General features: G+C 40.9%; 1 protein-coding gene across 1 annotated transcript in view; it reads left to right on the top strand.

Annotated features, from left to right (window-relative positions):
• The window catches only part of LOC149186801 (uncharacterized), a 281,601-nt gene that overhangs the window by 92,964 nt on the left and 171,300 nt on the right, over positions 1 to 17,337 (top strand). The window contains exons 8-9 of the mRNA XM_089411139.1: positions 5,133 to 5,577; positions 5,813 to 5,938. Coding sequence (XP_089267265.1) covers positions 5,133 to 5,577; positions 5,813 to 5,938 — 571 coding nt within the window. The remainder of the gene's footprint in view (positions 1 to 5,132; positions 5,578 to 5,812; positions 5,939 to 17,337) is intronic.

Raw genomic sequence — 17,337 nt, 5'->3', positions numbered from 1 at the left:
TAAGAAGTAGGATTGCATATCCTCATCTTTGCCCTTCTTAATTTCTTTCAGCTTATTTTTGAGGAACAAAACTTGATTTGCATCACTAACTTTAAACAAGCTTACCAGTCTATCGTAGATCTCCTTGGAGGTGTTCAACTCGAAAATGTAGGCCACCAGGTGCTTGTCAATAGTGTCCCGAATGATCTTCCTCGCTTTGAGTTCTTAGTGTACTTGTTCCTTGTAGCAGCCAGTGCATTTGATGGAGGCTCTGTAATTCTGCCTCTCACATAGTCCAACACTTCCTGCTCTTCCAGTGTCAGATCAAGAGACATCTTCCATCCGTGATAGTCAGACTTCTCACGGAGCTTGTCTTCGGCGGGGAAGTGTGATGAGGAACCCATGAAGTCTTTTGGCTTTCTCCTACAGTCTTCGGTGATTGCCCTTGCTCTTGCTTGGGCTTTGTCTTCACCTCAGCTCTGATACCATGTTAGGTTATGGTATGTTCTATGCTTAGAGCAATTTACTTCAGTTTCTTCTTTATTAGCCCAGTGTCAATTCACAGTTTAGCAATCACATTAACATAAAGTAAAATGCTGATAAAACATAAATAAATCGACAGAAGACAAGCCAAGACAGGAGACACCAGATGTGGCGGCTAGTCACGGACAAACCCCAATGTGGGGAAACCCTTTGATCAATTTTTTAATATTCTTCAATAATTCAGCAGAGAGAGATAGTACAATATCAAAAATCTGTGATTTTATATCAGCAGTAATATATCAGCAACCAGCAAAGTCAAACCTAGTCAAACAACTCCTATTTGACCTCAAGTCAACCTTGAAGAACTCGGTCTTCAACAACAAACATCAGCAGCCCAAAACAGCCTTTGGTCAATGGTCAAAATAGTAGTCAACAAATCAGCAGCCTGCGGTCAGCCCTAACCAGTCAACGCTGGTCAACGCAGCACCCAAACAACAATGCGCAGGTCAACGCATCCTCCAGCAGCCCTGCACCTTGGTCAGCGGAACCCAGAAAAGTCAACACTGCCCAAAAAGTCAACACTGCCCTAAAACAGTCACACTGCCCTAAAGGCTAAAACATAAATTTCGTCCTCCTTCTTGCACGTGTGAGAGAGACTGCTCCTACGCTGGCCCAATAAGATTAGGAGAGAGAAGATGTGTGTTGAGATGACGTGAAATAATGCCACAAGGTATCTTCCTTTTATATGAATCGTTGAGGTTAAGTTGGGGGTGTGCCACACACTTTATCTTGCTGGCCGACCTTGACAAATTGTCAAGTATTACAAATAAATTCATATCTCCATAAATACATGTCGGAATTGGATGGTCGCTAGATCATTCCTACACCTCTCGATGAGAGAAATCCAAGAAAAATATCAACTGCCATAAATAAGATGACCCACATGGAGTTTGGCCCTAGTTGCCAATTTTAACTTGTACTTGTAAGCGAAGTGTAACCATCACAACAAATAATATCTAACATGAAATGAAATGTTATAAAATGAAACAACTTGCAACTTTCACGAAGCATCATATTCATAATTCATTACTAATGAGTTATAATTGCCAACCTCAAACTTAAATTGTCATATATTGTTTACAAAAATATCATAATAAATATGAAAGAGTCAATAGTTATAAAAACTACTAGAAACTAGAAAAGACAAGTAAATCTATTATCTATTGCTAATGCTTGGGCCTCTTGCCCCCACGAGAAATGTCTAATTTTTTATTCTTGTTGGAAAATTAGGATCTTTGTCATTAATATCACCCTCTAAGCATTAATATCCAGAGGTATCTTTGTCATTACCTCTGGATCTGTATAGGGATCTTTGTGATTAATATCACCCTCTAAGCATTAACATAAGATAGAAAAAGCATAGGATGTCAAGTCAAGATTTTGTTTGAGTGATGCGTACATTTTTAGGAGGGTCATGATAGAGGAGTTCGACAACCAATGTCACTGACATCAAGGTACATAGAGGGATTGGTGCTCTTGATTAAATACGAGTTCCATACCATAATACATGACAAAATCCGATGGAAACATTGCAATCCCCGCAATCCTGAAAAACTGATAATTCAGCTGGATTTTGAATGAAATCTAAAATTCTACTTTTTCCATATAAAATCCAATGAGGTCAGAACCACTCTCAAACATCCTAAGTCATTTCATGGTAATGTTAAAAATTTAAGTAAAAGGATGAAAATGAAGATTGAGGAGAATGTCACGGATCGTGGGGTGGGGGGGGGGCTCCCTCGCAACCCTGGACTGACCACAATGCTTACATGGATGAAGATCAAAACAATGATCTTTCACATGGCCAACTCGGTCACAATGTTGGCATTTGACAACTTTTGGCTGCGAATGTGGAGGAGCAGAGTCTGGAACAGGTGAAGGTGAACTACCATGAAGAAATCGTGCACTCTAAAATTTTGATGGGCTTTGAGTAATCTGGAATATGAAGGGATGCCTCCTTATCATATCCAAGACCTGTTTTGTTTTTTTTATTGACAAGCTCTTCCCAATGTCTGATGATGGACTTGGGAAGTGCAGACCGAACATTTACATCGACATGCAAATCTGTTGCTGGAATGGGCACATGATGGGGGTCAACCTCAACCTCAACCTTGCTGATCTGATTAGTTTTTGGTAGCTAATGGGAGTTAACTTCAAACTGAAAAAGAGAATTGTAGCTGTGACTCAAGCTGCAAAAATTCAATTTTATCTTGTGCATTTTGCAAACAGGTTCTAATGTCAGCAAGAGTGTCCCTGTTGATGTTTACCATCCCATCAACAGTGGAATGAATTTAAGGTTTTTAACAGCTCTAATGCATCATCAAGTCGATCCATTTCACAATAATTGAAGCAGAAAAATGTTGGCTTGCACACATAAAAAGAGTTCCCACTGCTAAATAGTTCTAACTAGAGGATGAGTAGCAAGCTTCTGTTGGACTCTTGACCACATTCAAGCATTCTCAAAACAATAAGTTGTGAGCGAGCTTTACCATCACTTGTGGAAATGACGCAAAGACATGGGCGCATAGACAGAGATTCATTTGGCTATTCATGGTTCAAAGAACCAACCACCAATTGTAACATATGTGCTCACAGAGAAGTGGTGAATGATCGGCTAAGACCAAATGCCATTGCTAGGGACCTCGATATAGAGTTCTGTAGAGATTTGACTGAATGTTGTATCGAAAAAAACTACAGTTTACATGCAGGGCAGTTCTACTTGGTCTCTGCTTCTTCCAATCTTGCGATTGCAATTTTGGGGAATGCAAATAGAGGAGTTCTATTAACTGATCTTCTGCCTTCAGTTTACTGGAGCCAAACTCCAGCGATAACTGCAATGCCTCATGATCATGAATCAACTCCAACGTATGTCATATACCACACACAATAGCTTTGAATGGAACATTCAACCAAGCTTTCATCACCAAGAGGTTGCAATACTTGAACAGGATTCTGCCTAGTCACAAGCTCTAATAACACAACCCCTTGGTTGATTCGCCCTGTTTCGGTTCCCAAACTTTCTATCTCGAGGCGGCGTGGAAGGAGATTCTTCTCTTATCACTTCTGTGACAACGGTTAATTGAACTTGTGCCCTCCTCTCACTGAGCTGCAATAATAACCATCATACTAATTGAACAACGCCAAGGAACTTCTGCTGCAGGCCAAGCTTATTGCACAGCTACATTATTTATTCAATTTGTGGTATAGACAAAATCAGAAGGAGCTTCAATGCATTTTGCTGCACATAACAAAGGAAGAATCACACTGGTTCAACGCAATACATTCACCATTCCAGGATTTAATATAACCCAAACTTTTCAGTCTAAAAACTTTTTATATTCCCCATGAGTTCAAACACACCTTCAATACATATATACAAGTTTTGATCACACCATTCAATGCATAGGCAATTCCAACGCGCATACCACGACCATCAAAGCTTCAACGCATAGAGATGCACAAGTAAAGATATTTAAGAGTTACACATAGAGAATTCAACAGAGAATTAATGCATTGTTCAAATGTAGAGGTGGTGCAATGGTCAACGTACACAGAGATGTATGAGCAATGCGCAAATATTAGGGTGTTAGAGCATTGGTACTGGGAAAAGAGTCATCAGAAAGGAGTTAAAAATGCCAATTTTGCTCTGAGAGAAGGAACGAACAGTCGTGAATCACGCAGAGAATATTCCAAAGTTTTATCAGGTTGCAAAGACAATGACTATTTTTGGCAGGAAACCGACAGACAGTGTGACAGGCAGAGATATCTAACAGCAGGGCAGAGAAACAATTGTTGAATGAATGCAGGACCGGAGTGACAAATTCGAGAGAGGCAGAATTGACTGATTCCTCAGAGTGGTGCAGCGTGTAGAATCTCACAAATTTTGAAACGGTCTGGTGCAGGTCTGCAGCCTGACAAACATGGCATAACTGAGATGTAGAGAAGCCACAAAACAAGTGGCTCAAATTGGAGCAAGGCCAGAATTCGCCCGCTCTGATACCATGTTAAACACACACATGGAATGTGGACAGCAAGAGTAGGATAAATCATTAGTTTCCTTTATTCACAAGGGATATACATTTATAATACATTCTAATGACCCTTGGTTTCCATATACCAAGTGGTCTCTTGGACTCCCTTTGACTGTTTACATTCCACACCAACCCTTAGCGGATTAGGTGTCCAACACCTACCAACATTTACATGTCTTAGAGTTCATAAGCGATATAAAGACAGACTTGTGTTTACGTAATGTTTGATAGTATTTATTCCTCTCTGTCTTAATCTTATATAGTAGTAAAAATAACCAACTGTTTTCTCGATATTCCTGCAATTATCAGCTAAAATTTATGCAAAAGATATAAAAAGTGCATATTAATGACAAGGAATTTGATGTTATCGGATCAATAGGAGAAGAAATTAGAAGTACAAGAGTCCTGATAAACATCAATAAGCACGTATAAGAGTCTTGATAAATATCAATAAGCCACATCTTGCCATGAAAGGCTGAATGGGTGCAAAATTTAAATTCCTTGTATAACAGATTGTTCTGTATGCGTCAGTAAATCTCAATGATTACAATTTTGAATGATATTCGTTAATGTGTTCAGGTATGAGGGCCTTGTCGGTCCCCATCAAGGCAGTCAGCAATATCATGAAGCATGTAAGCAGATGCATGAGCAAATTTTGGTTAGATGTATTCAAGTTACAGACATTAATAAAGGAAAGATTTCATCCATACTAAACAGTGGAAAGGCTGCATACCAGATTGCATACAATGAGGCTTTTTCTGCTGCTATTAGAGATTACATGAATGAGGCCCAGAAAATGATAGATGCAGAGAATTCAGTCAGTAATAGTGAGAGACACAGAAGACCTATGCCACCTAGAAAACTGGCTGAGGTCCATACTGCAAGCTTGAAGGTTGCCCAGAAAGCATATGATGAGGTGGTGAAGGAAGGAGGGCTAAGTTGGATTGGGCCTGGTAATGAACTGTACGACTTTAATCAATTTCAGTGCTTACAGTGGTCCACGCAACAGTTTAGTGAATTCCAGGTATGGGCCTTATTTACTATTGTAGCTTATGGAATAAAATTTTCTCTGTTGTTTTTTGTTCTGTTTTTCCATATCTTCGTTTGGAGAATTAATCATTATATTCTATAGGCTGAATTTGTTTTTTTCTTTCTGCATATCAGAATGGTTTTCACTACTCTGTTGATATGTTTAATGTGATCTACCAAATAATATGGTCAAGATGTTAGGGTTTTATTATTTGTGGATTTTTGTGCAGGTCCAAAACCGTGTGGAGATCTTAGCATTTATCAAAAACATGGTCTCTGACATTGCAGTTAAGTTTAGGGAAAGTGTGTCAAAAATCAGTCCATTTCCAGATAATGATGAAATCATTTCAGGAAAGGTAATAACTGTCTTTTCCGTAAGATCCTTCTATTTATCATCTTTTTCTTGTTACCTTTGTTTATTGCAGAACAGAGAATTTTCCTTGTTCTATACGGTTTGCTGCTAACATATTATGCAATTAGAAAATTGTTCAGCACTTGTCATCATTTGTGAGGATTCCTAATTTGTGCATAATGTGTGTTCACAGCATAGCTACAAATGCTGAACACAATAGTTAATAATTACTATTTTAATTCTATAGTTGCTGCAGGTTCTCTGACGGCTGCATGGTTTAAAAAATAATCCTTTCTCATCATAAATTATGAGAATTGGTTGTTTGTATCTTGTAATTTTGTCCACTGTTGTGCTTTTTTTGTTTTCAGGGGTTATTTTTAATCTTGTTCCAATACTAAGGATTGATTCGATCAGTAAAGTTATTGACTTTGCTTATCAAAGATAATAATGCGCTAGAGCATGTGTGTGAGTCACAGTTTACTATTCTAGTAGGAAATGCATTGTGTTGATAGCAATGTTATTAGAATTGGCAGAGTCAGGTTGAGACTCAGTCTGAGTGGTTTTTGGCCCAAAGTGGTCAGAATTGGTGGTTTTCTTCGCGAAGTCAGATGAAAATTGGTTACTTGGATGAATTAGACATGACTTACCAATCTTGAGGGTGCTGGTTGGGCCACTGTAGAAATTTCTGGACAAATGATAACTAATGCAAAACAAAAATTTCAGGTATAAATTAGAGGTTTCCCGGTTCTTAATCGTGTGAATTTTCAGCCGTAGGGTTGTTATGAAATATAAATAAAGTAGCTGCAACAGCGGACAATATTTCAGCGCTTAATAACCCCAATTGAATAGGCAATTCAAGAAGTGAGATACCAATTGTTTTAATAAGTTTCAACCCTCTAGGGCAATCTTGTGATGCACATAACATATCTAAATATCAGTTTTGGCAACTGTAAATACAGCAGCAAATGTGTCCTTATCTTCTTTAATATAAATGCTAAATAACTTTGCAAATCATCCTTAACTTGTGTCAAATCAGAAAGACATATACACACTGGAAATTACCAAAACATGAAGAGATCGTTGAAAATCAAATCTGCAATTACACAAGTATTTGGCAGCCGAAAAATTCATTGATATGCATAAAGATGAAGTTCATGTGCAATGGGCATACCATAGCCTCATCCCAAAACTAGTGCAATCCTCAAGAACTCCAAACCCTAGCTAGGGAAAACAATGAAGGCTTTAGCTCACACCAAGGAGCTCCAACAAGCATGCTTCACACAAACATGACCTTTGAGGAAAAACATTTCCTCTACTTTTTAGCGAGTACATCCTATGGTTTCATTTCAAAACCCTACCTCCAAGTCCTTAAGGGATAAAACCTCAACCCTAGTATTCATGATGCTCGATGAAGGTCCATGTAACCCTAGCGACTCAAAGACAAGAGATAAAGTACAAAAGAAGATTCAAAAGATAGAAAAAGGCAAGTTCACTTGTTCGAGTCACATCTCTAACCTAATATGAACAAGAATGATGAATGAGTAAAGGACTTTGTCCTTCCTCTATATATACAAGAGGTAAGGGAGGCCAACAATACATATGTGGGTCTATGCTCTTACAAGCAATTTACAATGACACATATAGGCTCACACATTGGAGTGTTGTACTCCAAGGGACACATGCCAAGCTCCAACGTGATGTTGTCCACAAGCAAGGCTCCAAATGCAAGGGCACTTCATAGTGTGTGTCCAATGCTGCTCTTACAAGTGTCCACAGACTTTAACGAAGCTCCTAAGCCATGTACTTCACAATGTGTGTCCGATGCTTTTCCTATAAACCTCTAAAGGTTCCAACAAACCTCTTAAGCCATGTACTCCTATAGGTCCACTCTCCATGCATGAACACTGTTGCATCCCAAGCATCCTCAAGTCAACTTTGAGACTCTATACAATCGTCTAAGCTAACATGTGTTGTCAAAGTTGAATGCACACCTCCAAAATGCAAAACACTCTAATGCAAGGGTTCTCTAAGCAAGCATCTCCATTTGGCCATCATGTCAAATGTCACTAAAGCTGTTTGAAGATCTCCAACACCCTAGGGAAGACTATTATTTAAGTACGCTACTAAGGTCAAGCAACCATTTAGTAAGCCATTTCCAATATGCAAGTCCATCATCGGCCACACTCCATATCCAAATCCATCACAAGTCATCAAGGGGGTCGATCATACAACATGTACCCCAAATCTCATGAGGCACATCTAGACATGGTACAAACACGTTTGGTTTAAAACCTTGAAAGCTAACAACTGCTTATGTGTGGGTCTAGTGAGCCAAAGGTAAAAGAGAATAAAAAAATCCAAGACATAAAAACTTAATGCCTGAAAATCCTAATCCCCTCTTTATGAACACAATCCCCAACCCATATTACCTTGCACATTTATCATTATGAGCATTTGGAGATGTAACATTCATTGGTTGTGTCACTGGATTTGGAGTTGGGTAGGTATTTATTTTGGAGGGGTTTCAATAAGCATTTGCTGTTTGCTGATTTCATAGTAGATTGAAGGAGATATTTTGCCAAAACCTTGTTCCCATTTGGACGGTTCATGCAAATTCAAACCCTCATTTTGTTATATTGAATTTTCTGATTTCTCGTTTAAAAATTAAGACAACTTTATAAACCTATTGGCTATTTGTTTAAATTGTTTAATTCAATCCCATGGCTTTGAGAAGGGAAAGGGACCATGCATGGAACCATTGCAAGGATTTGGGCTCAAGGGGAGTAGAATGCAATTGTTGTGGGAAGTTAATCCAAGGGGTGGGAGGCTTGTACATAGGTTGAGATGCCACTTGATGCATGTTGAAGCTTGTGGTAGCTTCGGAAGGTCTTTTGCATGGGCTTGGTGTCATAGCATGTGGGCGCTGATATATTGCCTCTTTAGGTGCTTGCTTGGTGGAGTAAGTGATTTATGTCTTCTTTCCTAAGTCTAACTTAGGAAAGTACAATGATTATAGTCAATTAATTATTGTGGACTATAAAGTCATTTTCTAAGGATAAATAAGTTAATTATTTAAGTGACTTAGAAATAATCTCAACTGTTGACCTCCAAGATATTCTAGAAGGGAGATTCGGGTTAGGCTTTTGGACTTAATGGAGATTATAAAGGAATCCTAATGAAGAGGTGAAGCCACACAAGAAATCAAGAGAGGAGTCATCATAGAGAGAGTGATTTTCTCTAGTGCGAGTGGCTCAGTGGAATGGAACATAGAGGAGGAGAAGTATGAGTGAATGGAAGGTGAATGCAGGAGGTCGAGTTGAGGAGATTATAGGGCTGAGTTGTTGAAGGAAGGTCGATTTGATTTGGAGAAAGCTGAATTGCTAGGGGGTCGAGTTTTCCTAAGGGGCAGTGATAACACGGGGAGGTGTAGGTCGATTTGCTAGCTAATTGATTGGGCATAATTTCTCCAGGCTGATTTCTTCTAAAGCTCTATTTTCGGGTGGCCGAATTCCTTGGGCTGAATTCATCCTTGGGGGCTGAGTACAGGGTCCAGTTATTGTACATTTCCTTGTATCCCTGTGGGTCAAAAACCCAGATTTTCTAGATTAACAGATGATGAAGAATTGTTGTGGGTAAATTGTTTTTTGCAGTGTCTGGTTGATTTCTGTGATTTATATTCCACTGTAGATATTCATTTCTAGAAGTTAAAAATACCAATGATTTTATGTTTTGGTAATTCAATATTTATTTGGCTAAATTAATAAATTGTTGGGAATAAAGTTATTGCCATGAGAAAATAAATCTGGCTAGTATGTGAAATTTAACATGGTATCAGAGCTATCTAGAAAACTTCGAGAGAGAGATCTGAGATCATGAGGGTTTGCAGTAGTGAGTTTTCTTTTTATGACAACAACAATTTTTTCTTAAATTTTGTAGCGGGATTTGTGACCGTGGTTGATTTGTGAAGATGGCATCTTTGAACAGTCTACGATATGAAGACAGGCTGGGTGGGGCTGCTAATTTCAGTCCTTGGAAGGAACGAATTACCATGATCCTGAAGATGAATGGTTTGTGGGATCTTGTAAACAAAGGCATTCAAGTCCCTTAAGATCCAAACCTTGCAACAAAACACAATCTTAAAGATATGAAAGCAAGGTGTATAATTTTGGATGGTGTGAGGGATCACATAATTCCTCACATATTAGGGAAGGACACTAGACGTCAAATGTGGGTAGCTTTCACCAGTCTTTATCAAAGTTCAAATGAAAACAAGAAAATGGTAATATAGGAGAAATTAAACAACATCAGAGTGAACAGATCTGAGACTATGACATCATGCCTCACTAAGATCTAGTTGGCTAATGATGAGCTTGTAGCTTTTGGGGAAACTTTGAGTGATTTAGAGCTAGTAAAAGTTGCTGTAAAGGGTTGCGTTAAGCGGTGGACAACTTTTGTGGATGGGATTTGTTGACCCTGTGTTAAAATTGGCAATTGGGGCCAAACTCCATGCGGGTCATCTTATTTATGGCAGCTAATATTTTTCCCGGATCCCTCTCATCGAGAGGTGTAGGATTGATCTAAAGATCATCCGATTCCGATAAGTATTCATGAAGTTATGAATTTATTTGTGTTATAAGACAATTCGTCAAGGCCGGCCAACAACCAAATAAACCCCACATGTGCTGAACGTTTTAGTATAAAAGGAGATGACTCAAGAGTCATTTCTCACACACACTTGTTGTGTTCTCTTCCTCTCCACTTCTCTTTGGGTTTTTGGTGGGAGGAAGAGATCCTAAGAATCTACGCAGCCCTATGGAGAGGATGCCCTAGCTCAACGCTGTCATAGAGAAGGCATGCTCTAGATCTAGATGCAGGCAATGAAGAGAAGGCTCTACGTCCTGATGTGGTAGCTTACATGGAGGGCAACTCTTATGGTGGACACAAGGCTATACACTGTCCAGATCAAAGCTACCCTAAACGCTGTTCAGCCACCCTAAACATTCTCTGTTTTAGCCGCAACTAAGGCAACATTCCAATGAAGGTTTGAAGGGCTGTCTTAGGCCATCTCAGGTGACCAATTATTGCAAGGAAGGGCAGCCGCATCAACTGTTTAGAGGACGGGCAAACCCTTAACCAGTTTGCTGCAAATCTATGGAAGCTTGCTGTGAGGGCAGGCCGTGGACCTTGTAAAGGCTAGAACCGCCCAGGATTATTGTGAAGGGTCTCATCCCCACAAGGAAGGGCAACCACATCACCTTGGAGCAAATCTGGGCGGAAAAGAAGGCTGGCAAAGACACTGTGATATGCCCTAACCAGACCTAAGTTGCAACAAACAAATCAGACCTCAAAACAGTGAGCTAAGGTATGTTGTCTATGACATTTCTTGTAGGTGTTGAGGATCAGTTTGGACCAGATTGTTGGGCAGTCTGTGGGAGCCAAATTGGTGGCTGTACATAATAGTATGGTGCATGGGACAACAAGACATAATGTTGCCAAGATGCATGGGACAACAAGACATAATGCTGCCAATATGCATGGGACAGCAAGGTGACATAATGCTGCCAATATGCATGGGACAACAAGGAGACATAATGCTGCCAAGATGCATGGGACAACAAGACAATACTGCCAAGATGCATGGGACAACAAGACATAATGCTGCCAAGATGCATGGGACAACAAGGTGACATAATGCTGCCAAGATGCATGGGATGGCAAGGTGACATAGTGCTGCCAAGATGCATGGGACAACAGTATGGTACTTGGTGCAGCAAGTACACGAAGCAGCAATGGTGCAGCAAGCACATGGGTGACAACATGGTGCAGCAGTGGCACAAGGTACAACAGTGCTAAACACTGGGACAACAATGCAACATAAGGTGCAGCAGTATGATGTGTACAGCATGGTCATAAGGTCCAGCATTGTGATGATGGGTGCAACATGGTGCAACATGCAACACAATGATAGGTGAAGGAGTCACCTTGGAGAATCAGTTGAAGCAGCATGTCTTCAACTGATCTCATGTATCATCTTCTTAGAGATGATCTATGCTCTTATCTAGATAAGTCAAAGTGTTGACTTCTGTTGTAAATGTACTATCTTTCTCTCTCTCCGCTGAACTATTGAAGAACATATAAGAAGAATTGATCAAGGGTTCCCCACATTGGGGTTTGTTCCTGGTTAGCGCCACATCTTGTGTCCTCTTGTCTTGGCTTGTCTCCTGCGATTTATGTTTATGTTCTATCTACAATTTACTTTAATGCTGATGTGAGCTAACTATGAAAATTGAAATAAATTGCTCTAAGCATAGAACATACCTAAACTTAACATGGTATCAGAGCTAAGGTGAAGACAATGCCCGAGCAAGAGTGAAGATCAATCACCAAAGACAGTTGGGAAAGGACAAAAGGATCAATTGATTCCTCATCCCTCTTCAAATTCACCAAGGGTGAAGTCGAAGTAGAGAATATTATCAGAATGGCACAATGGAAGTTTCTGATGGCCTACCTAAAGATCACTTCAATGGGAAGTCCGGATCTAATAGTGGAAGGATAGGCAAATGCCTTGGTTGTAATAAGTTCGGCCATTATTCGTAGGAGTGTCTGAGGTAGGGACACATCACTTGATGGTGATAACAATCATTCCAGGGACATCTTCAATGATCAGAGGAATGACAGGTAATGCAGGTCATTAAGGAAACGACAGACTTTTCAGAGAAAGCAAGGAACCCCAGGTATGAAGAATCAAATGTTGTTTCTAATAAGATAAAGAAGCGTTATCTTGTATTGGCCCTCTCCTTCAGATTCTTTGGGAATCTGGCTTATTGATCGTAGTGCTTCAAGGCACCTCATCGGATAGAAGGGTGCTCTCTCGAATTTGGTAGAGACAGAAACAACTGTGGGATTATACTTGGAGTCGATGCCACCTATCCCGGAAAGGGTGTAGGGAATGTTACCCCTCAATTGAATGAGGGTAACTCTATTCATTTACAAGAATCTCTTTTATGTACCTAATCGCAAGAAGAACCTAGTGTCCATGTCGGAAATGGAAGTCAAAGGTTTCAGCGTGGCATTCATCGATGGAAAGGTACGTGTTTAAAAATAGAATTTTCAAAGATGCTTTTTCTCATGGGTTCATTGTTGGCAATTTGTATCAAGTTGCAAGATGGTCCATTGGGGATCATGTCAATTGACATATCACATCTATAACACCAGAGGTCTACTTATGGGGCCCTACCTGATGTGAGTCAAATGGTGACGGGGATGCCTGAATTCAAGAAGAGCATGAAGGTACATGTCTGAGATGTACTGAAGGAAAATCTTACAAGGGGACCATTCCCCTCATGTAACAGGTCCATAGGTTTGGAACAACTTGAGGAGTTTGAGATTTATGATTGGGAATCTCATGTATATAGGTGGAAGAAAGCCCTCTATGGCTTGAAGCAAAACACCCCGGGCATAGTATGAGAGGATTGCTAGCTGTCTGATGAAGCTGAGATTCACTAGGAGTGAAACCGATCCAAACCATTACCCGAAGGTTGTGGATGATAGACCTCTCATACCGACACTTTATGAGGATGACCTATTTTTGAGAGGTGCAAACCCTCTCATTTGCAGAAGTAAGAGGGAGTTGGATTCCGGATGTGGAATGATAAACTGCAAGCCTGTGACTTCCTCGAGGATCTTAACTTTTAGAAGTTATATGGTAGTGATGTCGAACCAGATTTGGGAAATGCCTCTGAGTTTCATAAACTCATTCGCGTTGATGTTCTTGGTGAACTTCTGTCCGGACATATGTTTTGCAGTTAGCATGATGAGCTCATATATAGTTGAGCCTCACTGGATTGGTGCCAAGAATCTTCTAAGTTATCTTCGGGGCACAATCTATCATGAATTGAGATACACTGTCGGAAATGTGAAGCTGCATGATTATTCGAATGCTGACTGGGCAGGCAATGTGGAGGATCGCAAGAGCACTTTTGAGTGCTGGTTCTCTTTGGATTTTGCTTTGATATCATGGATAAGTAGGAAGCAGAAGTTGGTTGCTATAAGCACCACTGAGACCGAATACATAGCTACGAGTATGATCTCGTGTGAAGCTGCCTGGTTGTGGAAGCTCTTCAGCGAGCTATTTGTACACATGATGGATACCACCATAATCCTCTGTGTCAACTAGGAGGGGATTCGATTGTTGAGGAATCTCATATTCTATAATTGCTCCAGCATATAGACATCAGATACTACCTTATTTGGGATATGGTATGTCGATGAGCAAGGAGGCTCCATCGCATTGAGACTAATGTACAGGTCGCAGACATTCTGTCAAAGCCCCAGGGAAAGGTCAAATTTGTGACTTTCCCAAACGACTTGGAGTCGTTGAGAGACCTTCTTATAAGGGTCCTGCATGATGTATGATTGAGCTCTGGGAGCTCCAGGGGGGTGCAGGGTACTTCTTGGAGCGACATGCGACCACAGGGTAACTCACCCTCCCCTGGTGGTGCGCTATGTATAGGGTGAAAGGTTCAACCTTCCCCTGTGACACCCCATGGCTGTGAGACAGGATGATTAGTTCTCCTGTGCGCCTGGATGATTAGTTCTCCTGTGGCTCCTGTGGGCCAGGATGGTTAGTTCTCCTGTGGGCCAGGATGATTAGTTCTCCTGTGGCGATTGTGGGACATTATGATTAGTTCTCCTGTGGCGACTGTTGGACGGGATGATTCGTTCTCCTGTGGACAGGATGATTAGTTTTCTTGTTGAGGCATCCTAGCCATGCAGTCTGGGACTCATGGGAAGTACCTCTCATCTGATCAATGAGCAGGGAAATGGGGTTAGGGACCATAGTAGTACTATCGATGGACGCATCATTGTATCTACCGCACTCCCTATGCTAGGATGACCTCCATTAATCGGGGATCAATGAAACTGATCTAGGATCAGTGTGAATGATTTGAGACACTCTCTTGTGATATTGATCTGGGATCAATAAAACTGACTTTGGGTCAGTAGAGAATGGTATGAGACATTCTTGATCAATTCTTCTTCTTCATGGTTCAACAGAGCAGAGCAGAGCTAAGCAGAGCAGGGCAGAGCAGAGCTCGGCAAAATAGAGCAGTGCGGGGCACTGATGGCAGAGATAGTATAGTCGAACATATGGATCAGCGGATGGAGTTCTCCCTAGTTGAGAGGGAGTGTTAAAATTGGAAACTAGGGCCAAACTCCATGTGGGTCATCTTATTTATGGCAGCTGATATTTTTCCCGGAACCCTCTCATCAAGAGGTGTAGGATTGATCTAAAGATCATCCGATTCCGATAAGTATTCATGAAGTTATGAATTTATTTGTGTTATAAGACAATTCGTCAAGGTCGGCCAACAACCAAATAAACCCCACATGTGCTCAACGTTTTAGTATAAAAGGAGATGACTTGAGAGTCATTTCTCACACACACTTCTTGTGTTCTCTTCCTCTCCACTTGTCTTTGGGTTTTTGGTGGGAGGAAGAGATCCTAAGAATCTACGCAGCCCTAAGGAGAGGATGCCCTAGCTCAACGCTGTCATAGAGAAGGCATGCCCTAGATCTAGATGCAGGCAATGAAGAGAAGGCTCTACGTCCTGATGTGGTAGCTTACATGGAGGGCAACTCTTATGGTGGACACAAGGCTATACGCTGTCCAGATCAAAGCTGCCCTAAACGCTGTTCAACCACCCTAAACATTCTCTGTTTTAGCCGCAGCTAAGGCAACATTCCAGCGAAGGTTTGAAGGGCTGTCTTAGGCCATCTCAGGTGACCGAATTATTGCAAGGAAGGGCAGCCACATCAACTATTTAGAGGACGGGCAAACCCTTAACCAGTTTGTTGCAAATCTATGGAAGCTTGCTGTGAGGGTAGGCCATGGACCTTGTAAAGGCTAGAACTGCCCAGGATTATTGTGAAGGGTCTCATCCCCACAAGGAAGGGCAACCGCATCACCTTGGAGCAAATCTGGGCAGAAAAGAAGGCTGGCAAAGACACTGTGATATGCCCTAACCAGACCTAAGTTGCAGCAAACAAATCAGACCTCAAAACAGTGAGCTAAGGTATGTTGTCTATGACATTTCTTGTAGGTGTTGAGGATTAGTTTGGACCAGATTGTTGGGCAGTCTGTGGGAGCCAAATTGGTGGCTGTACATAATAGTATGGTGCATGGGACAACAAGACATAATGCTGCCAAGATGCATGGGACAGCAAGACATAATGCTGCCAATATGCATGGGACAACAAGGTGACATAATGCTGCCAAGATGCATGGGACAGCAAGACATAATGCTGCCAATATGCATGGGACAACAAGGAGACATAATGTTGCCAAGATGCATGGGACAACAAGGTGACATAATGCTGCCAAGATGCATGGGACAACAAGACATAATGCTGCCAAGATGCATGGGACGACAAGGTGACATAGTGCTGCCAAGATGCATGGGACAACAGTATGGTACTTGGTGCAACAAGTACACGAAGCAGCAATGGTGCAGCAAGCACATGGGTGACAGCATGGTGCAACAGTGGCACAAGGTACAACAGTGCTAAACACTGGGACAACAATGCAACATAAGGTGCATCAGTAAGGTCCAACATTGTGATGATGGGTGCAACATGGTGCAGCATGCCAGCATGCAACACAATGATAGGTGAAGGAGTCACCTTGGAGAATCAGTTGAAGTAGCATATCTTCAATTGATCTCATGTATCATCTTCTTAGAGATGATCTATGCTCTTATCTAGATAAGTCAAAGTGTTGACTTCTGTTGTAAATGTACTATCTCTCTCTCTCTCTTTGCTGAACTATTGAAGAACATATAAGAAGAATTGATCAAGAGTTTCCCCACATTGGGGTTTGTCCCTGGCTAGTGCCACATCTTGTGTCCTCTTGTCTTGACTTGTCTCCTGCGATTTATGTTTATGTTCTATCTGCAATTTACTTTAATGCTGATGTGAACTAATTATGAAAATTGAAATAAATTGCTCTAAGCATAGAACATACCTAAACTTAACACCCTGTCGCCTACACCTACCTACAAGTTAGTGAGAAAAGCCTTCAACCCCACATGGTGTGGTTGGTGGCAGGGAACTTAGAGAAGGGGCTGTCAATCTAATCCCGACTCTCTCTGTTTGAGCTATCTCCTAGGTTATCTAAGGGGGGTGGTCCCTAATGAAAAGTTAAGTTAAAAAAAGATGTGAGTTTCTAGGGGAATTGTTAGAGTTAAATAGATTATCTCTTTAAGATTTATAAGCAAAAGTTGATATGAGCAATAACCATCGTAAGATAAGCATGAAATACATAAACTACCAGTGCCTTCCAAGTATTTGCTCTTTAAGAAATGAAATTGTATCTTGCTTAAAATGAAGTGAAATGCTTTCAAA

This window comes from Pinus tabuliformis, chromosome 3_1 (assembly GCF_031772625.1).
Source record: "Pinus tabuliformis cultivar Carrire ecotype Pingquan chromosome 3_1, CPIR1, whole genome shotgun sequence".
NCBI classification, from domain to species: domain Eukaryota; kingdom Viridiplantae; phylum Streptophyta; class Pinopsida; order Pinales; family Pinaceae; genus Pinus; species Pinus tabuliformis.
The sequence above is the reverse complement of the archived record's forward strand: the minus strand, read 5'-3'. Positions and strand labels throughout refer to the sequence as shown.